Raw genomic sequence first — 27,087 nt, forward strand, 5'->3', positions numbered from 1 at the left:
TGATACAGTTTAGGAGTCCTTATCAGTCCAGTTGGAGCTAAATCAGGTCTCAGAAGAAGCTGGATTGTTATAATTATTATTGTTACTGTTATAATAAGTTGGTCTCTTCTGGAAGGACAAGCTTATAAAACGCATTGCTACTTTCGCCTTTTACACACTGAAATAATAAAAACAAAACCTGCTGGGCCTTCAAATAAAGCAACATTAATGTCCTTAATAAGGCGTGAATATGGCTAAATGGTTGATTTGAAATGAGAGGGCGGCCAAATCGTAAAACTCTATGATTCTAACACAAGTTACGGGTATTTTTTCATTCAGACAACGTGGTACTTACGGATTTATTTTGACCTGCCACTCGTAGACCTTTGCTCAGCGTTTAAGCTGCTGCAGACATTCCGGTAGACAAAGATGAGGAAAAGGCACCTGAGACGTCTCACTCTCTCCCTACTTCCGGTTTCTTTGACCTGAAGAGTGCAGAGAGGTGGGTGATTTTCCTCGCCATTCGTCATGAGGCTACAGAGCGAGTCCTCTCAACATGACACAAAGCTCTTTGTTTAAAGGGCGACAAGACGGAGACCCGTAGGGGGAAATATCGCCCTCTATCAGCGCGGGTGTGTAATTACATACAATTGCAACATTTAGCGAGTGCATCTATGATCACATGTCCTTTAAAATTATTTATCAGTTAAATAAGGTTTCTGGGTTAAAATATATTTTAGAATTGAGAAAATAAAATTTTAATTGAACACCTGAATGCCAAAACTGACTCGTTTCCACTCCAATGCAGATAATATATTCCCAAAAATATTGTAGTATTCAGTACAGGAACCTTGAGACATATTTTACATTTGGAAATTAAATTTGTGGCATTATCACTCTGCAAAATAGTCCCGTAAATGACAAACACGAGCCCGCATTTAGGCTAAATACATTTTTTATTTTTAAAAACCATACACATTACTCGACAAGTTTCAAATGTAAATCCAATCACGATATCCATTTAAAATGCTCAAGATAAACAGACATGAAGTACTTTTATTTCCAAATGTTAAAAGATAAAAAAATAATCCATAAAACAGATGGAAAAAAAAAACCCAACAAACATTCATTCCCATTACAGGAAGAAGCTACTGAACAAACTCATGTAGACTCCGCGTGTCTTTCCAATCTCGCTCTAATGCAACCCCAGCTGCTATTTCCACATCTGTAAAACCACTGGAACAGACTATTTCCCCAGAGAGAGTTGTGATTGAACCCCTCCACGGCCTTTTTCAGGTGACGGTGGCCAGGAGGCTGCAGGAGGAAGGTGCAGCCCGCTGTCCGAGACATCCTGCGCTGTTGACAAGCACCATTTTCCAAACATTAACGCAAAAAAGAGGCCTGTTCACGTTCACACCATTTGCACCCTGAGATGAATGATCCAGAACAACACGCATTTCAGTGCCCCAATCCTCCGACAGCACTCCCAGTATAACATGATTCGTGTCAAATAATCCAAAATCTGTTTAGGACGTGGAAAGTTATCATCCATGTTGTCATAAAAATACAAACGGATATTTCTCTTTAAATTCGTGCTTTATATCAAAATTTGTTTCCCCCAAGGAACGCTATGCAATAAAGTACCCTGTGCAGATAGATCCCAGTGTATTCCTCGTCTTTATTCTTGAAAAATGCACGTCCAATTGGTTAGCGTTTCCAGTACAACAGGTGTCAAAAAATATTTTACAAACAAATCAAACGCAGCAACATTTATTCATGGTAAAATGAGCCTTATTGACAGTTGTAGTTGAAGAAAAAAAAATAAGACTTTTCCCCCCTTTTTAAAAAAAATTAATGCCAACAAACCAGCAATAGAAGTAAAATTAAGGTTTTCCTAAGGTGTTATCTTATAGCTTGAATAAAATATGAAAATAATTCACTTGGTTGTTTTTTTTTTTGTTGTTGCTCTGACCAAGACAAAGTTCCACAATCTAAATACACAAAGTTTGAAGTTAAAAGGTTCTTCCTGTATAGATTCCTTTTATTCTTTTTCTATGCATGAATAAAACAATATTGTACATTGGCGAACGGGGGAGGAGGGGGGGGTAATGTTTTGCTGAAGGAAAAAAATAAATTAAATGCACTGATTTTATTGTATTACTTTTTACAAAGGATGTCCCGGGTCCATATTTATCAAGCATCCAGGGGAGAAACTGTTCAGACCTGGCCCAGGATTATCAGAACGAGGCTTATTTGGTCCTACTGTGATATGTAGGATTAGCAGTTGTGCGAAGGTGGAACCTGACGGGACAAAACATCCTTAATGTAGCCAAGGCACACACATTTTTGTCTAGCAACTAATTCCTTAGAAAAGAAACAGGCGCACTGGTTGGTGATCAGCTCAGAATAAAGCTCTAATTTTCTTGCTTTTCTGCATTTTGGCAAAAAACACGTTCAGCCCCAATGTGCAAAAATGAGCCTGTGATCCTCCCACGATGGAAGCAGTTTGCACTAGATCACCTAGGACCCCTTTAGGGACCCAGAACTACACAGACTCTCAGTTTTATAGTCCAAAAGTGACGGAAAAGTGTCAACATCACCCAGAGATGCTTGCTAAATACGGGCCCAGATATATACTAAATACTCCCTTTAACGAGTGAACCTTTCAACATGTGGAAATCCTTGAACACAACATAAATGAAGAGAGAATCCAGAACTCCAGAAGGTTTTGTGCACATGAAAACTATTGAAGAAATGGAAGAAGTAAATATTTATAGCAATGTTAGTGAACAGAGGTCCGAATGGTCTTTCCTTTCCGGTCTCCTGCGAAAACACCTCACTACGTGGACCTCTTCTCTATACAAGCCTTAGAGTTTATCCGTTTGGCTAGAAGGTTCTACGTTTATCTACAAATATATCACAAATAAAACTTGCAGGCAAAAATAGTTAAGTTTCAATAGAAACACCATTTTTTCCTGAAAATACAGCAGTATCTGAAATAATCCTTGTTTCTTTTATTCTGTCCCAGTTTTCTGCATCATATCAGGAAGCTCTTTTGCCTACAAACAGGAAAATAAAGTATCTACAAACTTTGTAAACAGACCTGCTTTTTTCCAAAAACATAAATAACTTAAAATATTAACAGCCAATGGAGCAGTAATTGAATGAGCCGGGGGCCAAAAAAGATAAATATACAACACCATTCAGATAAAGAGAAGCTAAAGATTATTCTTTTTTTTACTCTTGCAAACGATCTTCAAGTCAGGGGGAGCGCCTCCCCTTCTCCATCAAAGTAATAACAGCAGAATAAGAAAAACAGGTCACTTTCAGTCCCATGTTTGTGATCACCCCCCCGAGAAAAACCATTAGCATGAGGGAGGGGTGGAGACTGAGTCCTCATGTCGCGGTGGGGCTTAAAGAAGAACCAAAAATAAGAGAAAGCATCCACACCAAGCCGTACATTCCTCTGAATGTCTGCTGTTCTGAGTCCGGCCCGGGCCAAGTTCACGCTCCAGACTCCGCTCTGTCGGGCCGCCGTCCCCCCCCCCTCCAAGAGTCCGCTTGTTGTGTCCGAGTCGAGCTGCTCAGCCGCTGGCAGACTGGTGGTTGTGACAGACGGAGCCAGATCAGAGGGAGGTCTCCAGGCTGTGTAAGGGGCTCCCTGGGGCCGACGGGGTTCCTGATTTGTGGCCCTCTGGGAGGAGGTGGTTGCTGCTTTCCACCGCGTTATTGTTCTGGTTTGGGGAGGGAGAGACGGGTGCGGTGGGCGTGGCTGTGGGCGAGGGCGGGGTGGGCGTGGCGTTACGGGGGCTGGCGGAGTTGCGCTTGGTGGGAGCGTCGTCCTCCGCGTCGGTGTCGTCTATGAGGGGAATATGGGGCTCAGAGTCCTCTATCCGGAATTCGGGGTGGGTCATGAAGTTGTGGATGGATGTTCGCGACTCGGGCTTCTCCAGCCCCTCATAGAGGGAGATGGAGCTGCGGAATGCATTCACCACCCGGATCTGGAGGAACGGAGAAGGGACAGGAAGTGGAGAAGCGCGTTTAGTCACGGTCGGCACTGAAACACGTGCGTTGAACTTCAGCCGTCGGGTAACACCACAGATATAAAAAAATAAACAGTTTATTATTGGGTCAATAGTAGGTAAGTTTAACGGCAAAGAATTTTCAGTGGTGGGGGGGGCAAAAACTCTCAGAAACACGTGCAGGTGAGCCGTCAATTTACAGCACGGAACCAGTTAACCAGTTAGCCTCACCCACTTTTTAGACTAGGTTAGCCTCACAGTCATACAGGTGTTAGAGAGGATTCAGTTGCACATCTGCATCACCTCTGGCTTCTCTAATTCTCTCAGCGCTGTTTATATACTGGATGTGTCGAGCTCTGTAACATCACCCGACCTGACGGGTTCAGTTTAGGTCTAAATTAAGGTCTAAAGAATAAATAGTCCAAAAATTAAATTGAGGAAAATATAAGAAATCAGACCCTCCAGGAGTGAAATGAATTACAGCTTCAAAAACCCAGAGAAGTAGGATTCCTCTTGGATTTTTCAAAATCCTCATCCAAACAATGAATGTAATTGTTCCTAGTGTCTAAACTCGGAGAGGGAAAACCTGAAGCGCTTCTCGACAGGGGCACGAGCGCTGAGGTTCAGCCTCTTGGCCCCAAACGCTTCAGTGATGTTTGACTGACTGTCGCACGCCTGCATCTTCAGCTTCACAAACAAGGAATCTTAATTTCCTGGAGGGGCTGCTGTCTAAAACGTACCTGATTCTCTGCTTGAAGATGGGTTCAAAGCAGCGTCAAAGCTAATGCAACGACTGCTTCTTGCCTATTTGGTTTCTTTTTTTTGTCATAAAGCACAATGAAATCTAATGTCTGATTAATCAAAATGCAAAAAGGAAGCAGAGACATGAGGAAAGCTGTTCTTTGGACAAGAACATCTGAAGCTGGACAATCGTTTACTGTTGTTGGACATGCTTAGAGAAAGAGAGAGAGAGAGAGAGAGAGAGAGAGAGAGGGAGAGAGGGACAGAAAGAGAGAGAAATCAGAGAGACAGAAAGAGGTGGTCAGTTTTAGCATGTTTGTGGAGTCAAAACAAAAAAAGCTGCGACAGCCAAGCATGTCTACAAGCTGGTATACATGTCAGAAAACAGCACAAAGAGAAAAAACTCACAAACGAGACCAGAGACTTTGAACCCATGCAGAGCGCGGCGCTACCTTGTGTTCAAGAGTAGTAAACCTTTGAGTATAGCCCATGACACATTTCACAGAATCTAAAGGAGGATACGTGGGGGGGTCAGTCGGGTTCATTCTGTTCAGGCAGCGTGGTGCCAGGAGGACACCTTTTACCCACAGACACACTCACAACAACAAACACATGAGGAGTCGCTTTGCTCTGGAACACCTGCAAGGAAACCTGTTAAAGTCAGCAATAAACAACAACAACGTCGGGAACGTAAAAGGAAGTTCCGGGGAAGCTTCGCGTTCAGATTTGAAATCAAATCCGCTGCTGCTCGTGTGACATTAGTGCCTGGGAGGATCTGAAAGAGGAAGAGAAGATGTCATTGTCAGGAGCCAGCACAGCCTCGTTATAGGGAAACCTCGGAGTGACCCGCTCTCAGCGACCCGGACGAGCGACCCGCGCCGCCATCGCCTGCAGCTGCCCATCAAACATCATCTCTAACACGCCACAGACTGACTAGCGTCTCACGCCGACTGACAGGGCGTCCACTGAGCACCGCGTGTCCCTGACGTGGCCCTACTGTTTTAAACAGTGACCATGGGCGTATACTCAAAACATTTAGCTAACAGAGAGCTGCGACACAGACCCACGGGTGTTCACAGGGGCACAGAACAGACTGAGGCAGCTGCGGACAAACCTGCCGACCGTCAACCCGACTTCTATCAAACACACACCGCCCCGACCCCCTCCCCCGGTGGTAGAAACCGTTTCGTCTTTCGGAGAACGAAGCAGAAGCGGAACAGAAAACATGATGAAACAGAGAAAAGGTCTCGACACCAGAAGCACCTGGTTACTGTGTACATGTATACTGAGCGGTGTTACCAAAGCAGTATGGAAGATGTGCGGTTTTCTGGCTCTTTGGACGAGGAGGAGCGGGAGGGGGGAGCGGGAGGGGGCATTGGGAAGCATGAGAGGGTCATAGTGTCAACGTTAGGTGAGAAGAAAGAGCGGAGGAGGAAGGTGTTAGAGGTACAGAAGAAATAAAAGTCTCATGCACAAGAGGAGAACACGCACTCACACCCCAGAGTGGCAGAAGCGGTGTTGGCGGCAGTAGTGGAAGTAGTAGAAAAGGCTACATGTGTAGGGCTAGAAACATTGGTTACATCGTGCTGTTGTTGGCTGGAGTTGGAGGCCTGCCGCCTTAGAGCCCCCTGAAAGGAAGTTCCACTCTGGAACGCACTCACTACATCCATCTGCAAAGAATCAGACAGCATGACAGGAGAAGAGCCCAGAGGAAATAAGACACAGAACAGCCAGACGAGAGAAGAATAAAGAGGAGAATAAAGTAAAGGCACCAGTAACCACGGACAAAACGTCATTTGGAAATTGGATTTAGACCTTAGAGTTAAAAGAGGAAGGGCAATGGGAGGGGAATGGGGGAGGGGGGGGTTCTCTTTCAGTATTCCATGCCAGTATTCCCAACAGTCATCCCTCCATCCAACCGGAGCCACTCGCTTCCCGTCAGTTCCTCAAAACTAATCACATCTTAGCGGAAAGTTCTCAGAGCCGGACAAAATAGATGTACGAACCAGCTTTAGCTCAAAGCAGAACAGGAAGATTAGAGGGAGGGCTTTTATTTTTAGGGCAGAAGCCATTCTTTAAGGTTGCCAAGAGAAAGAACAAATTGTTTTAAGCTGGAGGAGCAACAAAGGGTTAAAGGGTTTATGGCTTTTTGATTCCCTTGGTGTGGTGTGGTGATGGTGCACAGCTCTGGTTTGGAGCAGGTTACCTGAGTCTGGATGCGATTGAGGCCTCGGAACCAGAGGATCTGGCCGCGGCGGAGCTCCCGCTCGGCGTGATCGATCTCATCCATGTCATCCAGCTCCTCCAGCTCCTCGTCCGGGATCTCCTCCTTTTGCGTGCCGTGGCCTGCCGTTTTCAGGAATTTTAAGCGGCTGGTGGGTATCGAGGAAATGACCTGGAAGACGTCAGGATTTATGTGAGCAGACCTGACATTTCATCAGGGCTGAGCATTTCTGGGTACATCACACCCATTAAGCAGCCAATGAACCAGAAAATGAGATGCCCCGAAAAGAGGCATGATGTCATCCCATTTGCCTCATAGAGCTCCCCCGAATTAATCCAGTAAAGTATTACAGCAGGTGCACGACAAGCATTACTTCGTAAAAGTAGGAAAGTTTGAATAGCAATAAAATAGGGTCATTTTTTTTCATCATAACAGCAATTCTACAAACAATGAAGATTAAAATGGTTCAATCTGCAAGTTTTGAGCGAAAATGAATGAATGACATTTTAAAAAGCTCAAAAGCGGAAGAGATCAGTGGAATTGCTCAAAAGATTAACTTTAACAGGAGCGGCCGTATAGAATTGGGTTAAATCGCTGAAACGGTCGGGCGCTTGGCGCCGTCGAACACAAGGGGGCAGTGTGTCACCGTCTTCTCATGTGGACGTGTGAAGGTGAAGCTAAATCACATCCTACCTGTCCCCACAGTAAAGAGCCAAAGCCTAAGAAAGTGCACCAAAGCCACTGGTCAATTGTCAGTCCCACGCAGCTGAATGGCTTCCCTCCGAACTGCACTATGACGATCTACAAGAACACAGAGAGGCGGAATTCAATTACAAACATTTGAAATTTGAGAGACCCTGACTGATGTTCCTTCACACGAGTCATCCACATTTGCAAAAAAAAAAAAACCCACGAGTGAAGCAGAATACATATCTGCAGCCGATTTCACCTGGATAATGAAGGTACCGAAGACAATACTGCAGAAGATGAGGTTGTTAAAGATGCCCTCGAAAACGTTCCTTTCTCCGTGAATCTTCCGCGCGTTGATCTCGTTGAAAAGCTGCATCATGACGAAGGTGTTAAAGACGATGGTGTAGTGTTCGGATGGGGCGGCGTGGAGGGGCGCGTTTCTGCCGCTGTCGATGTCAAATATGTTCTCTCCTACGGGAGGTTCAAAGAGGGGCAGCGTTAACGTAAACGGAATTATTACTCACACACTCAAACAAGCTGAAGCTCCACTTACCAGCAAAGAGCAGAGTAAATATGATGATGAGCTGGTACACTCCTTGACCCAAGATATTTTTCATCATAGTGCGGGAGATGAGAGGCTTGTTGCGGCCGTACGGCTTCCGTAGCAGCAGGGCTTCGTTTGGAGGCTCTGTGGCCAGAGCCAGCGAAGCAAAAGTGTCCATAATGAGGTTAACCCATAACATCTGCACCGCTTTCAGAGGAGAATCCTGCAAGTAGAAGAGGAGCGAGTGAGGCATCGGGCCGAGAAAAGAACTCAATCTGCTGTATTTCCAGCATCGGCTTCATCCATCCACTATTACTCACGGAACTATCTTTGTCCTTCCCACCAACGCACTTCAGACTACTAACCTGTGTGATGCAGGCGCCCGTGAAGGCCACGATGACGGCCACCACGTTGACCGTGAGCTGGAACTGGAGGAACTTGGAGATGCTGTCGTAGACGTTGCGTCCCCACATCACAGCTTTGACGATACTGGAGAAGTTGTCGTCCGTCAGGATGATGTCAGATGCCTCTTTGGCTACATCTGTGCCGGCGATCCCCTAAAAACAGGAGACGGTGCGTCTTCACCTTACCACCGTGCAACTTTAGCCGTCTCCTATTCAGTGTCTAATTAACTCACCATGGCGAAGCCAACGTCTGCTTTCTTTAAGGCAGGACCATCGTTTGTACCATCCCCCGTCACCGCGACGACCTGCCTCCGTTCCAGTACTGTGCTGTCAATAATGCCTGAGAAAATGCATGGAAACGTGATATGAAACCACAAATAAACATTTTTCTTTTTTTTATAACATAATTCTTCTTAAGCAGAAAGAAAGATACCTTTCACTAAGGTGTGCTTGTCTGTGGGGGAAGAGCGAGCCAGCACTCGCAGCTTTGGCCAGATCTTGTCGATGCGTTCTTGCTCAATCTAAAGACATAAATATACGCAATTCGAATTTATAGGGTTCAAATTTAATGGGTCATAAGGAAGAGCGGTTTCCTGTGGCTCACCTCTCCCTTTTCGTTGCGGATCCTGCGGTTGAACTCTTTGCCCTCCAGGCAGATGAAGTCATCTCCAGGCTGGAGGATGCCACATTTAGTGGCGATGGCTCGAGCCGTGTTGATGTTGTCCCCAGTCACCATTCGCACTGTGATTCCAGCGCGCTGGCACTTCCTGATGGCATCTGGGACCTAGAGGTTAGTGCGAACAGTGGAGGAGAGGATGCTACCGCTCATTACTCTTCTCCTTTTTTCCACAGCAGTCACCTCTAAGAGCAAACATTGGATTCCCAATGCCCTTAACAAGCGACTGGCTAACCGCAGCTTTTTAGCAAAGGAGCTGAGGACTACTTGTTCAGCACAAAATGGCAGAAAGCTCAAGTAAATGAGTGGCCAAATAACGCTGACAACAACGCACACTCGTGACACGGTTATGGTTTAACTGGGATTTCAGGTATCTCGCTGGTAAAAGATCGGCATTGAGTCACGGATCCTTGCACGCGTGGCCACTGACCTCGGGTCTCACGGGGTCCTCGATGCCCACCACGCAGATGCAGGTGAGTCCAGTGAGGATATCGTTTTCGCTGTCCCAGTCGGGCTCCCCCTCGGAGGCAGGAAAGTCTCGGTAAGCAAGGCAGATGGTCCTCAGGCCCTCCGAGGCCATCGGCTCGATCACTTTCTTCACCATGTCGTCTCTGTCCCTGGGGCGAAACACCTTGGTGTCGCCATTTGCAGTCAGAATTTTATAACACCTGGGAGGTGAAAATGGATGCATTAAAACACACGTGTGGAGAAGATGACGGTGTATGCAGTAGTAAAACGTCACAGTAAGCCCTCTGTGGGTTAAAAAGATGTCTGCTTGGTTAAGAGGCTTACTGAGCTGTTACCAGCTCATTTTCTCTGTGCCTGTTTTTAAGACGTAAAGTAAGGGGCTTGGGTGGGATGCGCTTGAACGTCTTAGCCATTTAAGCCATTACGTATATATCTTTTACTACACGACACTTTTTAGCCGTTTAGCTAAAAAGCAACATAAACCACACTGATTGTGTAGAATGATCACATATTAGTTGTTAGTATGAATTCCAAATTTAAAAAGCACACTTACTTTTTGAGGAGGATTTCCGAGGCTCCTTTGCTGAACATGCGATAGCTTCCATCAGCTAACTTCAGCACGGTGCTCATTGACTTGCGCACCGAGTTGAAGGTGTAGACTTTGTACAGTTTCTCTTCGGGGATCTCTGTGCGAATCGCCTGGTAATCGCGCTTCAGGTCATTCGAAAACCCAAGCAAGGCACATTCTGTCTTATTGCCCACCTGCCGCGGCAGCCCGCCTTCTTTTTCCGGAGGCTGAAATGAGTGAGGACATTTAGTATGCTAATGTTAATGCTATACGGTGTGATTTGGTTTTAGCAGACCGACCATAATCTTTGTAGTGTAGGCGCAGTTGACTGCGATGCCCAAAATCAGAATGTCTAAAATGGAGGGTGGAATATTCTCAGGCTCGGGGACCTTCTTGTAGAGCTTCTCAGCGAGATAGGCCTGCACCACAGTCATGCGGTTCATGGTGAGTGTGCCAGTCTTGTCAGAACAGATGGCCGTAGCGTTGCCCATCGTCTCGCAAGCATCCAAATGCCGCACAAGATTGTTGTCCTTCATCATTTTCTGAAAAACCGGATAGAAATTAGTAACTAAAATCCATCATTTTGCTTGGTTATACAGCAGTAAATGGTTTTCTTGTTTAGCATCCCCTGCTAGTTTTAACAGGCTAACATGGGTAGCATGGCTAAGAGGGTAAAGCAAGGTCACAGGACTTACCTTAACAGAATATGCAAGAGAGATGGTCACAGCAAGTGGCAAGCCTTCAGGAACAGCAACCACCAGAACAGTGACGCCAATGATGAAGAATTTTACAAAGAACTGCATGTAAATAGGTGTGCAATCCTTGACCCAAGGCAGATTCTGGATCCAAAAAGTGTCGACTACAAACAGCACCACCAAGATAATAACAGTGATGGCTGACATGACCAAACCTGACGGAGATAGATGAATAAAAACAGTTATAAATGAGAATTAAAAAAGCACGGGCAGATGAATTCAGCATGTTTGGTTCAACTCACCTGCTTTGCCAATCTGGACAGCCAGTTTGGTCAGTTTGCCCTGGAGGACAGACTTCTCTTTCTTTGGCAGGTTGGCTTTCTTCTTCTCCTCTGCATCAGCTCCCTCGTCACTGTTAAGTGGCTGCATTTCCATGGCGGCGCCGTCTTGTGCTTTTGCTGAAGCAAAGAAAACGTTTTCAGCGGCAGCACAGAACACAATTTTTATACAAAAGAAACTTGGTGACATATACGACACCAGGAATATGGCGACTACACAATTAAATGACTCTACAGGTCCTGTAAATGAATTCTATTTTACATAAAAGGGCTGCTACATCAGTCAGGCTTCTTTCATCCAAAACATGTGACATGTCGCTGTAATTCTATCTACACCAGTAATGAGAACCAAATATGTCAATAGTACAGGTAATTACCAAACTCTACCTAGAGGGTAACAAGCTGGAAGTGTTGGGATCTGTTAGTGATCACCGCCTCCTTTTGCAGCAGCAGGTGCCGTCACTTAAATTCTCCCATCTTTCTCAACATACTAATGGACCTTCTTCCCCTTTCTGCAAAACTGGCAAAGATCCCAAAGCCAGTAAATCAGGTAACCTTGGCGACAGAGCCTCTAATAGCCAAGGAGTGATGTGAGGTGGCAGGCTTGCCAGCAGGAGTCGGGTCCAGTTGTGTCACCCAGACACCCCCTATGAATACATCTGCACTGCCTCCACATCAGGACTAAAACCTTTTCCAGCCCAGCAACTTACATTTTTGATGTTTACAGAAATGCTCGGGTATTTTTTTAACTACCGTAATAGAGAGTTTTATGTGTAAATATATGTAGCAGAGACAGGAGGGGCCTGGGCTGCTGCAGCTGCTGTGGACTGTGGCTTGTTCTGCACTTACATGGCCTGTGTAATCTCAGTCTAAAGGATTACTGTTGATTCCTGGCAGGCAGAGGGAATCTGTGCACTAGGGACTTGTGCCAGGGTTGTGGTCACAAAACCAAGCAGTACTGATCATGGTGTCCCAGCAGGGCTACGAGACGGGACTTGCGGGCTGTCTTACCACTCAACAGCTTCACTATCAATGCTGTCAGTCTGAAAACGTAACAGCCTTACAGTACGGCTCCCTGGTGCAGATTGGAATGTCAATAGGAAACAAACTGCGGGGGCCTGCGGGACAGTTGGAGAGAGAGATGGGTGGGAAAGCAGATGTTCTGGCCCCAGAATTGTTGCATGGCTTTAATCTCCTCACCACTAATCGCTATAACTGGATTCAGTAGCACCTGCTGCTCGAAGCGCAATGTGAACGGGGAAGGACGAGAAAAAAGGAGATAGAGACAGACGGGAGAGCCAGACAGGACAATGGGTGGGTGAGAACAGCCAGTACTAGTATACGCCGACACAAGGTCATGCAAAAATTCCACATATAATCCAGCACCAATAAGGAGGAACCTTCCTTAAAAACTAAAGAGCGGCACATTGAGGCAGACACTGTCCTGCGTGTGCAAGTCATTTACCTTTCTTTCGGTTTTCCACGGATCCATCCTGCTTCTTGTCTGTGGAAAATACACCAGGACTTAATGTTTGCAAGTCAGAGCAGATCGAACATTAACTGCTAATGCCGATCATCAAGCAACATATCGGATGTTTGTTAATGTACTCTACATCTGCATTGTCCAAAAACCCTTTTAACCATTTTATATATCTCAGCAGAACAATTATTAAATTATGCGGCTCGACCTCCACCGTGGATAATGGATTGGAGAGTCCTGATGCTTTTACACATATAGATGCAGGCTGCATTTTAGCAACGGGTTACGATAAACGTTAGCCGACTCGTGAGGATACTGACTTTTGCGCTGCTTCTTCTTCTCCTCCTTCTTCTTTTCCTCTTCTTCGTCGTCATCCTCCTCAGCGCTCCCAAGTAAAGTGAAGATAATTCCAGTTTGAGAGTTGACACCCACGGCAGTAACCACCATTTTCCCTGAGCCCTCCATTACATGGGTGCCTTTGGGCAGAGGAAAATAAAAGGTCTGTCAATAAGGAGGACGGCGATGCGTACGAAAAGTGAATCAATGATGTTTCCCAGATTAGACACTCCACGGTTCCATCTTTCCAACAGCTTCAAGCCTGACACATGTAACATTTCTAACTTCTGACTTTCCATTGCTCAGACCGGGGGGGGTTGGTTTAACCAGTGGCGACGCAAAACCCGAAAACAAAAGCAAGTTTCCGAGTGTTTTGAGCACACTTGCAAAGACAAATTTCCATTGAATGAAATACCCTCAAAAGCTTTAATCAGAGGCTTTTGATCAGGAGCCATTTGTCAGTCTGGAACATTAATTTTACCCCTTAAAGTTTGGTCGAACCTTGTTGACGCGAACAGAAAAGCAAAGATCAAAAGGAGAGGTGAAACACAGTTCACGTGTGCCTTATTAATTAGAGAATTCTTTCCATTCATTTGGGAGTGATTGCGTGATGAACGCAGCCTGTTCCGAATAACCGAACGAGAAGCGGGGCGACAAAAAAATGCATTTCTATTCAAGGTTTGTCATGTGGAGTCAGACGAGTAAATAAAGCGTCTGTGCAGGATCCATACATAGTCTGGGGCGACTGGCTGTGACTCCAAAGCTGTCTGACAGCACCAGCAGCCACGGAGACGCGGAGGACGTGTTCTACAAAGCGAGAAGAAACGTCTTCCGCTAACTAACGAGGAGCCTGAGGATCTATATCACCTGATAACAGCATGGGATCTTTTTCTTGCGTTTTTCTGACATGGTCCGACTCCCCTGTGAGTGAGCTCTCATCGATCTTTAGATCATTGCCTTGGAGGAGGACTCCATCGGCAGGCAAAAGGTCACCTGAAAGACACGGCACAAGCCCGTGATTTGAAGGAACACTGGGGAACTGTGCTTGTTCTTCATTAAATGAAGGAACGCATTTGAGATGGAGAACTCACCATACTTTATTTGTGCAACGTCTCCGACCACGATCTCCGCCACGGGAATTTGAATGACCTGCCCTCCGCGCACCACGGTGAATTTCTGTTCCTGCTCGATGCGGCTCTGAAGGCCCCTGAACTGCTTCTCTTTACTCCAGTCGTTGAACGCGGTCACCAACACCACACAGATAACGGAGAGAAGAATGGCGGCGCCCTCGATCCAGCCGGCCTCTGACTCAGTTTCGTCCTCGACACCGCCAGCAGCCCTTCCACAGTCTGCGGAGAGAGAGAATATTAGATTTAGAAGCCATCATAATCACCGACACACGCGTTTATCACATCATTTACAGAGGGGGACACAAAGGATAACATTTTTCACTTAGATAGTATCATTTTTCAAATTAACTTGATCCATGACACAGGAAACTGCCAAATATATCACCAAAAATGTGCAGATTCTGGTCTAAGTAGAGTATAAGTTAATATTTATCTTATCGCAGGGTGATTTGTTACTTACGTTCTCTTTCTGTTTCAGGGGGCTTATAAAAAGAAAGGCCTAGTGAAACTACGGCTGCCACTTCAAGGATAATGAGTGTTACATCTTGAAGCGCTTCCCAGACTAACTGTAAGAAGGTTTTGGGCTTTTTGGGTGGTATTAAATTCTGCCCAAAAACTCTTTTCCTCTTCTCAATGTCTGCAGGCTGCCCACTTAGACCTGGGGAGAGAAGACAGAACAAAATGTGTTTTAATATTGATAAGACTAAGAAAGAAAGCGCAGATTGCTTTTCCCATTCAAGCACAGACACGCCGGCTATAACGGCAGACGCAGAGCTGCGATGCTGCGTTAAGCCTTTATGATCAGACGCTGTAGAGGTGATAAAGTTTGACAATGATGGCGGACTGAGAGTCAAGCAGCTTAACTGCTGCTGCAAGTGACAGGGAGAAGATGAGTGAGCGTGAGGCCTGACGCATCACACCTCTGGCCTGGCCTGGCCTGGCCTGGCCTGCCAGCCATTTACTCATGTGAAGAGAGTGTGTTCTGGATCCCCACCTCACACACACACACACAAAAAAATTCAAATTCCTCCAGATCCAAGGCAGTCATATTCAAAAGGGCCCTTGCACATTTGATGATGCATGACAGTTTTTCACTTCTATTCATACCCAACGAGTGTGTGGGCGGCTGCGAAGGCTGGATGGAGCTGCGCGTGTGCGGCAGTGAGGAGGGGGAGCAGTTTCAGAGGCCAGGAGTGGATGTGTGTAGGCAAACGGGGGTGGTTGGGACTGAGGGGGCAACGGACTGCCTGAAAGGAAGCTGTCGGTACTTCCTGTACTTAAAGGGAATATTTCCTTAGAAATGCTGTTTACAGATCACATATGGTAGCATGGTGATAATTACTAATAAATACATGTTTTGAGGGGGTTTTCGTTTAGAAAAGGAGGTCACATTAATGAGAGATTCATCACAGCAGCATATTAAAAGCCTATGAGGTTTGATCTGCATCACTCACCGTTGCGTCTCCCAGCGCCTGCCTCCGTTCTCTACGCCTCTAATGAAAACATGCTGACAGCCGATCCCCCTTTCAATTCCCCCTCACGTTTCCCATTTGCATTTGCGAAAATAAAAGCGTGTGACATGGACAATCAACAAGTTTTTACATTGGTTACATAAGCGGAAAAGAGCATGTCCTTGGCCCTTCAAATCATTTCAACACTGAATTTAGCCCAAGTCAAACAGCTAATCATTAACCGTTTATTTTGATAATTGTCTAAATAAAGCCACTTTAGCCACCAGTACAAACGTACCTCACCAGGGTAAAGGTCAGCCATCGCTCTGCGTGAAGAAATTAGCTTGTGGCTTCATTTACAAGCTAAAGTGCTGGCGTTAGCTTCCAATACTTTAATCATTCACACACGTCTCTTCCCAAAACTGATGGGTCAAGGCGTCAAACAAGTTCTATTCTGAGCCGGAGCCTTTCTGTGTGGAGCTAGCGTGTACAGTTTCCTCCCGTAGCCAACATAGGCTGATAGATGTCTCCAAATGTACGCGTGAGAGTTACCGGTAATTGTTGGTGCGTTCTACAGTCAACTGGCAACTTGTGCAGGGAATATTCATTAGTATTCAAATATACATCTTGGCACCAAATGCAGCACATTGGAAGAGTTCATTCAAACTTGTTTAAGCAAAAGTGTTGAGCTTGAGCTTGAAAATGTGAAGAATTAGCACCGGATTGGATTAAGAGGTCCGGGAAATGGCCAACCAACTAATTACAAAATCCCTTTTCGATTGTTGAGCCCCTGAAATCTTAAACGGTGGCTTAATTCCTCACGCCAGTGAAGAATGAGATGATTGAAAGAGACTGGATCTAAACTGGGTAGCTGTGCACGGGGTGGAACAGCACCTGCTGCAGGGGTCACAACAGTGAGCTTACATTGGTTCAGCACAGCAATACATTTGCAAGTAAAGGGGAAGTTAAGGCACATTTTCTGATATGAAAATAGGCCCACCCTGTTCTACATTCTGAGGCCAGCAGTGGTCTGACGAGAAAAAAAGCCATTACTGAACACTAAACAAATTACTGGTTTTGCTGTAACAAGTGCTCAACCCCGCACATATTGCTATAGGGGAAGAACTTATTACTGTAAGATGTGCGACAGAAGAAGTAATTACGAAATGAACGCAACATAACTGCTGCAGTGGAAAAACAGCGACAAGCTTGGTTATTGCATTTGATATGCAATAATAGAAAAACCTGAAATGTCCTACCCTTTCCTGTTTTACCAGTCGGTTTCTTCCACTACCTTCTAGCATCTTTGCTTTAATTTTGGGTCTAACTCCACAGCTACGTGTCGCCAAGACAAACAGCTCACATAAATGGCTTAAAAGCAAACATAAGTTAATAATGCAGGCATCAAAAACCAGCAAGGGCTGATCTTTGTCTGAGGTTTGTGCTGTCCTCGACTGTCTTAAACCACTTAAACACTGATTTCTGCACCTGACAATCACTTCAAGAAGGGACTGTTGCGATACCCTACTCCACCCAGTATACCTTATGGAGATGTATGGGAGATGGGATCTAAGTTGTCCTACCCCTTACAAGCAATCAGGTAATGAAGGGCACAAACTGACCATCTGAAAGGCTTGGGGGGGGCGGGGGGGTTCCTTCAGTGGAGAACTAGACTGCAGCCTTTTGTGGCATCACTTCTCATTTTAAGGCAGCTAGCAGCAGCTGCGGCTAACTCAGAGAGGAATTAACTACAATTCTTTAGACCCATCAACATTTGAGGGCAACAGAAACAAAAAAAGAAGAAGAGGGAGAGATATTTGATTGGCATGCAATGTGAAGGGCAGACCTGGGCCGAACCCGGTGGCGACGTGAGCACCGGCCGGCCTTCGTCAGGCTCATCGCACTAGAGGTTGAGGAACAAAGCAGCTGGCAACCGAGCAGAAAACATTGCTTCTCATGGATTCAGCGTGTCCCACCGACACAACATCTAAATCCAGAGGGTTTGAAAACGGGGACAGAAATGCAGCGCCGCCCGCCATTTCAGGGCTTCATACGAGATCACGTACGCCGCGACACCAACTACAGGATTCTTAGCACCTTGCATAAAAATCTGAGCTCTGCAGCTGATTTTGACATGAAAAGGGTATTTCAGAAGAGAAAATCCAGCATGACTTTTAGGAGTTTCTCAGAAAACCAGCACTAGTTGCCTTTGACGCCAGACTGCTCCTCATCTGCATCTGTATGGGGGGGGGGGGGGCAGCTTGGTGTTATCCAAGACAGGGGCGGTTTATTGGGGGCAGTGATGCAGAAGTTCAAAGCAGTTTCGTAGATTTATTAATGCCTCATCTGACAGAGAACTGATGCCCTCGGCACATTTGCACAGCTATTTTAGTCGATTCCCCAAGTGACAGTTTTATTGAAATGTAAAATAAACCATGTAGCCAAAAGAGTTACTGGAGTCTGGTTCAAAGGCTAAAGTTGTTCCCACACCTTGTGCTCCCCACTGCCTGCTAGCAGAGCCTTCAAATGTCTACAAACAGCAGATAGGAGGAACAGAGAGTGATGAATCGACCAGAACTTGGAAAAACAACCAGGCAATTCCTGTGCAAATATGACAAAACTCTATTTTAGCAACCTGACACGGCCGGATGCATGTTTGAACAACTCACCCATCCTGCCACCACATTCCTATTCGCCACTAGACCCTGAATGTAGATGGCTACCCATTGGAATACATACAATTGGCTTGAACGTCCCGCATTAAAAAGCAAGGTAGTGGCTCTTGAATGAGAGCTGTTCGGGTCTGGTCCACGGAGCAGTGCTTGCCACATTCCTTTAGGTACGGTGAAGGCCGCAATATTTTTCCACTTACTTTTAGACGGTGAATAGTGAACTGTCGCTGTTGCAGTGAATATGCGGTGCTGTTTTAATCTGGGATCAAACTGAAAATCCCCTCCCATAAGAGTTCAGTCAAGGTCATACTGGCGATTATGTGGACTGTCTATACAGAAGCTAGCAGATAGAGGGGCAAAAAAAAAAGAAATAGCAGAAACAGTGCTGCAGTGTAAGAGTATCCACCTATCTGTATGGTGAGAAGAGCTAATGAGTGCTAAATTCACTCCTCCAACACATTCAAGTCATTACCAGCTAGCCTTACCACCTTCAAGTGGGACACCGAGTGGCCTGCAGCCTGGTTCTGTGCCCAGGCGGACAGCTGTTCTGTCTGAAGCTTACACAGAGACATACACAGAGGTACAAAAGGAGAAATGGAGGGTATGAGGAACCTATCCCGGAGCCTTGAAATAGACCAGGGCTGACTGGGGTGAAAGCCACCTGTCCTGCCTGCCAGATTTCCAAGGAAGTGATGTCAAGGTATCCACACTGTTATTGATGGGTCCAATGACACCCCTGCTGGACTGCTTGCAACACTATTGGCACGGGTCTGAAAAACATCCTGCATTTCATCCAATCAACAGGTTAATAAAAACGTCACTTTACCTTCTATAGGTGATGTTTTTAGCCGACTGCAGAGTCCTTGAACGTCCCCGTAAGTTTCCCCGATTTTGCTTAATGCCTCTGTGCCTCTCAGTTCCATAAGCGATCGCAGTTCTTTGAGGGTGCAGCCAAACTCCGCGTCATGGTTGGCCTCCGCCGTGGAGTTCTTCACCCCACTGTAAGAATTGTTCGCCATTGTCTCGCTGTATCGCCCACAAAGCTTTGCTGCTTTGGCTCAACAGTGGGGATTAAAAAAATTGTTGCCCCAGAAAAGCTTAAATCCTCAAGTGTATGAATGCTGCCGTAGTTCCCATAAACAGCCGATGGGTCCTTCAGAGGCAGCTTGAATGGGATGGCAGGTAGAACAGGGATAATACAAAACCAGCCATTTTCCTCCGAGAGCCGAGTCCCTAGTCTTTCATGGTGACTGAGGATCATCCACAAAGGTGGAGATTACTGCAGCAGATCTGAAATGAGGAGGAAAAATAAGTGATTAGTGAAATTATCCACTGCTTTTTCAGGTACCAAAGTACTACCCAGGCCCATAAACACAGTATACAATACAAACCGTCAATGCTCTGTACAGGCTTAGGTGAAAATTTGGAGTCGATAATAGATGTTTGAGGGCAGGGAGGGAGGAATCGGCACCAGTATGCAGGGACCAAGTGACTGATTACCTCAGGAAAAGCCTTGTGTTTAATCTAATTAAGACTATCTGAGGCATCAGGGAGCTCCATGGTGCTCTACATCGGAGAGTCCATTCTAATGAGGCTGATGTCCATTCAGCTTTAATCAGCCTAACACAATGAGGCTGCTCCATTCATGGTGACCACGTTAAAACGAACTTAAGTACAGTACGACTGCAATAAAATGGTAATTTAAACCACAAGAGAAATATAGAAACAATGGAAAAAGACAACGCTGAACACAACTTTTGCTGCTATGTGAGATGACGGTATAATTCCCAAAGAACCAGGACCAGTTGATATGAGCTGGATAGCTTTGACTCACTTTCCGGATTAGCACCAAAACAGGATGGAAAAGCAATCTATTTTCTTACCATTTGCTCGTAGCGTGTGCTCCGAATCTACGAGCGATGTGTAGCATGTGCTTCTTGCTAACCAAACACTTTCTAATTAAATGGAAGGCGACTGGCTGTAAATATAAGTATTGAATGTTGCCTTGTGTCACTCGTTGGGATCTAAACCCAGGGACTTGCACAGACAACCATCTGCTCCTCTGTGTAGGGAGCGCGGTCATGTTGCCGCCAGGCCACACGGAAACACAACGAGACCTTTACGTGATCTGGATTTGTGGGGTCGATCTCCGATCAGTTCAAATAAACCGATAATGGTTCGACCATGCGGGAGAGCATTATGTCCATCTCAATAACTTGTTTATTTACTGTACACACTTGTGTACTGTTTACTGAGTACCAAAAACAGTATTCTGGAGCCTTTTTTGTCAATATTTGACTATCTACCACAACTGAGACGTAAAGGTTAAACATGAATGACCTCCTGAGGGCATTCAAAGCTGGACAGATAAAAGTTCAAAGGTCAATCAGGACAAACAAAAATAACCTGAGCCAAATAATGGGCGCAACACCTTAACTTCCTGTTATTAAAATTACATTTCTGTAACAAGTCTGCTGCATATTTCACACCATGCATCTGATATTTTTTAAGATTAGTTTAAAAGAAACACCAGTCATTAAAAACACATTTAAACCAATGAGGCGTGCCTATTTTGCTTAGTTTGTTACAAGCAATAAGAAAATAAAAATCACGTCACATTGGTCTAACTGTGTGACGTTTTGACCCATCACACGTTGTTTGAAACTTGGCTCATTAGCTAAGCAACGTAGCAACAAAAATCGTACAATCTGAAGAAAAACCTTTCAAGATTCTCTTCAATTATCCATTTGTTGCATCGCAGAAATGAGGCGTAACGGTTACACACCGCAGCTACACATTAAATCCACAGAGCACACTAACGAGGGAATCGTTACGTTATCGTTGGGATCCTGACAGAATGGGAACTGGAATCAATGGGACCAACCCGGTTTGCTTCTACAACAGATTGATTAGATAGTTGCCCCATCCTTACAGTTTATCTGGTGATTAGATTAATTGGTGAGGGTCCCAAGTGTGTGGCAAGTGTGGCTTGAGGATCCATCTAAATGAGCTGCAGCATGTTTAAATCCCCTGGCAGCTGACCAGGAAGTAAAATAATGTTGCTGATGCAAGCAAGCCGCTGTCAAAACACTATCCGAACGGAGTTTTCACGGCATCATTCGCCGCCAGAAGGCAAAATGTGTGCATGTATTAAGCATTTGTCAGCACACATTGTAGTTATTTAGTGCTGTGCGCCATGCTAACCAGGTAAACAGATAATTGCCTGGATTTCATTTTCCCACTGGGCCACTGATGATTTTCCACTGCACCATAACCATCTGAAGCAACCCACAGAAGGTATGTTGCACGCTATATAACCATTTATAGGAGCTAGCCGTTAATATCCTCAATATCTGCGTGGTGGAAAAGGTTCCGACAGAACAGGGATTGTTGTCGGAGCAGCAGTGCGTCAGGTGCGACTGTGGTGAAGACGAACGCCAACAGGTCTCGCACGCCATGGAGGAGGATCTCTGCAGAGGTGTGATCAGCTGCTGCAGGAGGACGGCGGCAGCTTTGGTTGGCTAATTTGGTAATGCTAACAACAGATAATGAGCTGACCGTAAACCATGTGCAAACAGCATTGCGTAATCTAAACTGGATCGTTGTTTAGCGCGAGGTGGGGTCTCTAGGTAAACAGCACGCGTTTATAATTAAACTGTGTAGCTCGACATTAAAAATTGAGTAGTGTCCAAAGTTCCCCAAAGTGCTAACGCGCAGATCATTGAGAGGCACCTGATTCCGATATAGTTTATCTGTATTTGATGAGGAAATCAATGCAACTCTCTGGTGTCTGTATCCTTAAAAACAGCAACGCCGCCAAGACGGAGGAAGTGCCAACATTTGCTATGCTGCAACAGTTTCAGGTTGCGGAGCAGGTCACATGTCACAACAGTGGAAAATCATTGTGATTGGATCTCTAAGCCAACAGCTGGCATGGTATGGTTGAATGGCAGAGGCCAACGTTAACCCTTTCCTGCCAACAGCAGCGAAACCCACAGCTCGGCAGGCCGGTTTTACCCAAGAACCAGATTCTGCAAGCCACACGTCTCTTTCCTTACCGGAGCTATTTAAAGCACCGGAGGCACACTGGATCCTCCACCCGGGGCTCTGGAGTGGCGACATATAGATTCCTCTGCAGTGGGCATCTCAGAAACATGTTTCCATGCTAAGGAAACCCTCTGGCAGGTTGTGCGCCCCTACGCGCCAAGAAGGCGATGCAAGGAGAGCAATTCTAGGGATCCCTCTGCAACGGAGCTGCCTAATGCATCAAGTTGTATTTTTAGCTTCTCTCAGACGGTCCCCTCCCCCCTCCGCTAGCCCTTTGCTAAACTGGGTCAGGCCATATAAATGTGGTGGGTACAAAGCAGAGACACCCAGCCTTCCGTGCGCTGCACGCCCTGCAGCTGAGGACGCAGCTTCACCCCAGGACAGGATTCTTGACACCCATCCTGATCACCATGTCGCACTGCGAGCTCATACAGGCAGTCAGGTGTCACTATCAACAGTTTTCCTCTTATGCACGGAAGGAACATGCTAACGAATTCAAAAGACGTTCCCTGTGTACCTTTCTTAACACCTAGCCACTCTATTTTTTATTCTTTTAAATTATCCTAATTAGAAAGTTGTGATTGCTTCAAAATGACTTGTCGAAGCAATTAGGGCTATTCGCGAAGTATCTGCGGCGTGGAGAGAACGAGTGGCGTGCCGCAGAGTGCGAGAAACCGCACTTGCAAAAACACGTCCATGGAGAGGGTCCGTCCGAAAAAAAGGCCGGATTCCAGTCGATCCCTGCGACAAGTTTGTTCCTGTTAAATGTGACATTGTCACAATCACGCAGCAAAGCTTCTGTGACAAGAAGCGGACAGGAGACGTCTGTAGCCCTCGGTATTGATCCGCCTTCATCGGGACTACTTTCCCAATTCTGGGTGGTGTGAAACCATTTGGTGTAACCGTTTAATCCTCTTTTCATTAACAATTCCTAAGCAGAGGCCTTAAGTACTCCCGAAAAGTTGTTACTATAAATTTCCATTTGCAGGATTTAATCCCCTTATTAAGCATTTTAATTAGATGACTTGTGATTGTGATTTTTTTTTACTACTGAGGGAACAGAAAGAAAGAAAGAGGGACCGTTTTATTTATTTTTATACCACTGACCATCATTACAGACGCTTGCTCCCGCACCCCTAGTGCCCGTTTTATGGATGATTTTCCAGAAACCCATCTGTACCATACACATTTGTAATTAATACCGCAGACAGAAAATACAGCTGCCGAGTGAAAGATTAAACCAACAGCTTCATAAGACCCAAATGGGAAAAAGCCTCGGGCCATTTGTGCCACACGAACAGAGCTTCATCAATAATTAATAATCAGAACAGGGTTGCAAAAACAGGCGATGTAGCCTGGACGACCATTACGACTAAAACGCTACAATTAAATCACAGATACGGGCAAAAAGCTGCCAAAAACTCAGCGACATGAGATAAAATGAATGATTTGTCTAAATTAGAATGCTTCCACTAATTGGCTCAGTGATCTTAGCCTTATTGTAAAGCTGGATTTACACTATTGTGTGTTACAGAAGTGAAGAACACAAATTGTCTCATTTAACCAAACACTGAATTACTAAAGAGAAATCTGTCCGTCTCTTCTAACATCTGCCAATATTTTAGCAACCCGCTAACCCTTCTAATCCAAAAAAGAATCTAATTTGCAGACATAATTTAAGATAAATCAAAACGGTGCCCGTCAACGTCATTGTATTGTAGTGTGTGTAACACTCCCACACACGCTCCGCGCATCAGTGGTGGAAAGGAGCTTTCTAAAACTTTAGATTTAAAATGACGACAAAATTAATTGTGACAGAGGGAGCTGCAGGAAAGTACCTGTCACTGTAAATACATTCTTTAGTCATGTGTTACACCACAATTACCTAGAACACTGGGATTTTATTTGAACCCCTTTCTTCTGGGTTTTTACCACAGCAACGCAGCCTCTTTTCCTACATTTTAATATTATGCCTATAAAGACTGATTGGGATGAACGTATTGATCGTCCAAGATCGAATCCAATGAGCAGAATCCCTAAACATCCATCAGCTATACATCCTTACCCTTCAGAACCCAGAATAATACAGTATCGCGTATCGCTCCGATACCGAGCCATATATAGCAGCTGGATCAAGTATCGCAGATGATGGGATCCAGTTAACCAGGGCAGATTTTTAATTCATACATATTTATCTGTCGGGCTTTGGTAGCGTTGAAGGCGAGGTTCGCTCTCTCTTCCACGCAGTGAAGGATAGAGGTTATTCATAAACCACCGGCCCTGGATCAGCACACTACGTCACCCTAACGCATTGTCCTCCTCATAGTGATCCCTATTTTCAGAGAAAGAGGGATTTTTTTTATTTTTTTTTAATAATACAGCGGCAGTGGCAAAAGCATTAATTGCAGCGTTGCTAAGACCAGACGGCAACAGTTCCAGGGCCTAATCAATAGGCAGCAGACATAAAAGGGGGAATCTGGGAGGAACAGAGTGTACTCCACAACATGTCGGGCTGAATATCGTCATATGACGGCAGAAGACCTCCCGTTCCATGACAGCTATAATGCCGGATGAGTGGAAATTGCATACTACCCAGCACGGATAATTAGTTTAATTTATGGATCGCATTAAGGATGAAAACCAAACCTCGAATTACAGTCTTGGAATGTTGTTTGGTGCAAAAGCCTGAGTCACACCGAGCAGATCATGCCATTTCTGAGCAGCGGCTTCATTTCGAATGGAGAATAAATAAGAGCCTTCTCAGCTCTGGCAGAGCAGCACTTTCGATATTCAGTCAGAGATATATCAAAAAATAAATAAATCATGGCATGAGAAAGGATATTTTTGTCATTCTTGAGTGACAGCGACAGTCTTGGTTCAAAGGGCTCAGACAGCAACATATTATATTACTGGCGGTATAAGTGAATCATTATACTAACCCCCAGTGCTGAGCTGAACAATGCTACAACGGAGAAAACCGGATTCCATCAGGAAGGAAAATGATGACATTTGACCTACATCGGCACAAGGGCACCCAAAAGATAACGCTTGGGAAATTAATTGCTTAATGGAAAGGTTAGATTCCGCGTGAAGGTGACGTGGCAGACATGACTGTGGTGAGCAGATGTAGGAATAAAGCTCATTTGTGCATGACTTGTGATCCTGTGGATGGTGGAGGGGGACACTGCGGGCTGCAGCAAACCTGGAGCGCTTTAATTGGATAAGGAGTGATCCCTTCAACTGGATCCTAACAGGTGCTCGGACACATCAACCTGCAAACTTTCCCGCAATGTCGGAGCGCAGAACTATTGCGCGCACCGACGTCACTCGAGTGGCGTTCACGCTGTCAACGCAACGTCTGCTCCCGATATTAGCTTTGCATACGCTGCGCTGCAGCACCGGCGTCCCTTTAAAATCTCCCTGCCGCTCATAAAGTGGGTACTTGGGTTGCTGTAGCCGTGCAAAGTGGCAGGTTCTTACGGTGCCAATGGCTTGATAAGATAGGGACGGTGCAGAAGGGCGCTCCTGCGGCTGCACGCTGGGCTCGGAGGCGCGCGATCGACACGCTTGCGCCGTTACAATACACCAGATAATGCAAACCCTGGAACACTACGTTCTGCAGACACAAATATAGAGCAGCCAGCGAGGAAAGGCGTTGCAGAGCGGTATTCTTGGTTCTTGCATTTCCCCCCAGTCTTTAAATTAAACGTGCATGTCGGAGGTGGCTGGATTGACGGCGTGAGCCGCAGCGTGCGGAGCAGACAGCTAGGAAGGGCTAATAACGATGCAATCCTTATATTTCTGCCTGGGATAGATAATCCCAACACCGTTAAACATGCCGAACTGACCGTAAAACACGGTGGACGTCGGATTTTTGACTCCGGCGGAGACGTCCACGTTTGAGGCGGCTGGCACGATTTAAACTGACAGTCTGCGAACGACGAGCCCCAAAGTGTCAACGTCAATCTGCCGCCTTCTAAATACCGTAGCGCGTTGGAAAACATGGTTAAAAGCTGGGGTGCAATGTTAGCCAACTAGCGCTCATGCGTTAGCTTATGTGGGTTAAAATGATGGGGGGAAAGGGGCACATTGCAACTTCCAACAGACTACCAAGTCGGTAAAACTTCGCCCCAAGACAATTCCGATGTCTGTGTAAATGGAGCGCAGGGACGGAAATTTTGGCAGCATCCCGGTTGATTTAGCCACCTGGGCTGGAAAACGGGACGCCCAATGTCAGTCCGTGCCCAAGATATTACGTTAGCTAACGGCGTTAGCTTGATAGAAGGCTAACTACCGAAGGCAGCTTTCCCACCGGTGGCTGGCTCGGGTTGTTCCTGGCACACAACAAAAAAAAAATAAAGTCTGCAGTGTTCGGGTTGCTGTGTGCAACACGAGAACACGCCGAGCAGCAACCGCACCTGTGCGACACTCTGTCGCTGTAAAATTAGAAATACGAGCGAAAATACTTACTCGGTTCTCCGAAAAGCACCCCGGGTCCCTTTCTCTCCTGAACTCCCCCTCAGTCTCACCGACGACGAGACTCTCTCCCCTGGTCTGAAGTAAAGCCCCGCCCACTGCGCTGTCACGGCCACAACCGACGGCTGCGTCCGCGGCGGTCAAGA

General features: G+C 45.8%; 1 protein-coding gene across 6 annotated transcripts; it reads right to left on the minus strand.

Annotated features, from left to right (window-relative positions):
• Window positions 1–916: 916 nt before the first annotated feature.
• On the minus strand, window positions 917–27,087 carry atp2b1a (ATPase plasma membrane Ca2+ transporting 1a). 6 transcript variants are annotated; one of them, XM_057021764.1, is made up of 22 exons: window positions 26,936–27,087; window positions 19,245–19,708; window positions 14,756–14,953; window positions 14,257–14,514; window positions 14,033–14,158; window positions 13,150–13,305; window positions 12,815–12,853; window positions 11,314–11,469; window positions 11,012–11,226; window positions 10,616–10,858; window positions 10,302–10,543; window positions 9,711–9,948; window positions 9,209–9,388; window positions 9,038–9,125; window positions 8,838–8,944; window positions 8,566–8,757; window positions 8,210–8,423; window positions 7,916–8,127; window positions 7,660–7,767; window positions 6,949–7,137; window positions 6,296–6,412; window positions 917–3,980 (listed from the first exon to the last, which is right to left on the minus strand). In XM_057021764.1, exons 2-22 carry the CDS (start codon window positions 19,435–19,437, stop codon window positions 3,606–3,608), a joined length of 3,846 nt encoding a protein of 1,281 aa, XP_056877744.1. In that variant the 5' UTR covers window positions 19,438–19,708; window positions 26,936–27,087; the 3' UTR covers window positions 917–3,605. The 6 variants fall into 6 exon arrangements, with proteins under 6 accessions (XP_056877744.1, XP_056877738.1, XP_056877742.1 ...); XM_057021759.1 differs by having other exon boundaries at window positions 3,802–3,980; window positions 6,238–6,412; XM_057021760.1 differs by having other exon boundaries at window positions 3,825–3,980; window positions 6,234–6,412.

Source organism: Takifugu flavidus, chromosome 22, assembly GCF_003711565.1.
Source record: "Takifugu flavidus isolate HTHZ2018 chromosome 22, ASM371156v2, whole genome shotgun sequence".
NCBI classification, from domain to species: Eukaryota; Metazoa; Chordata; class Actinopteri; order Tetraodontiformes; family Tetraodontidae; genus Takifugu; species Takifugu flavidus.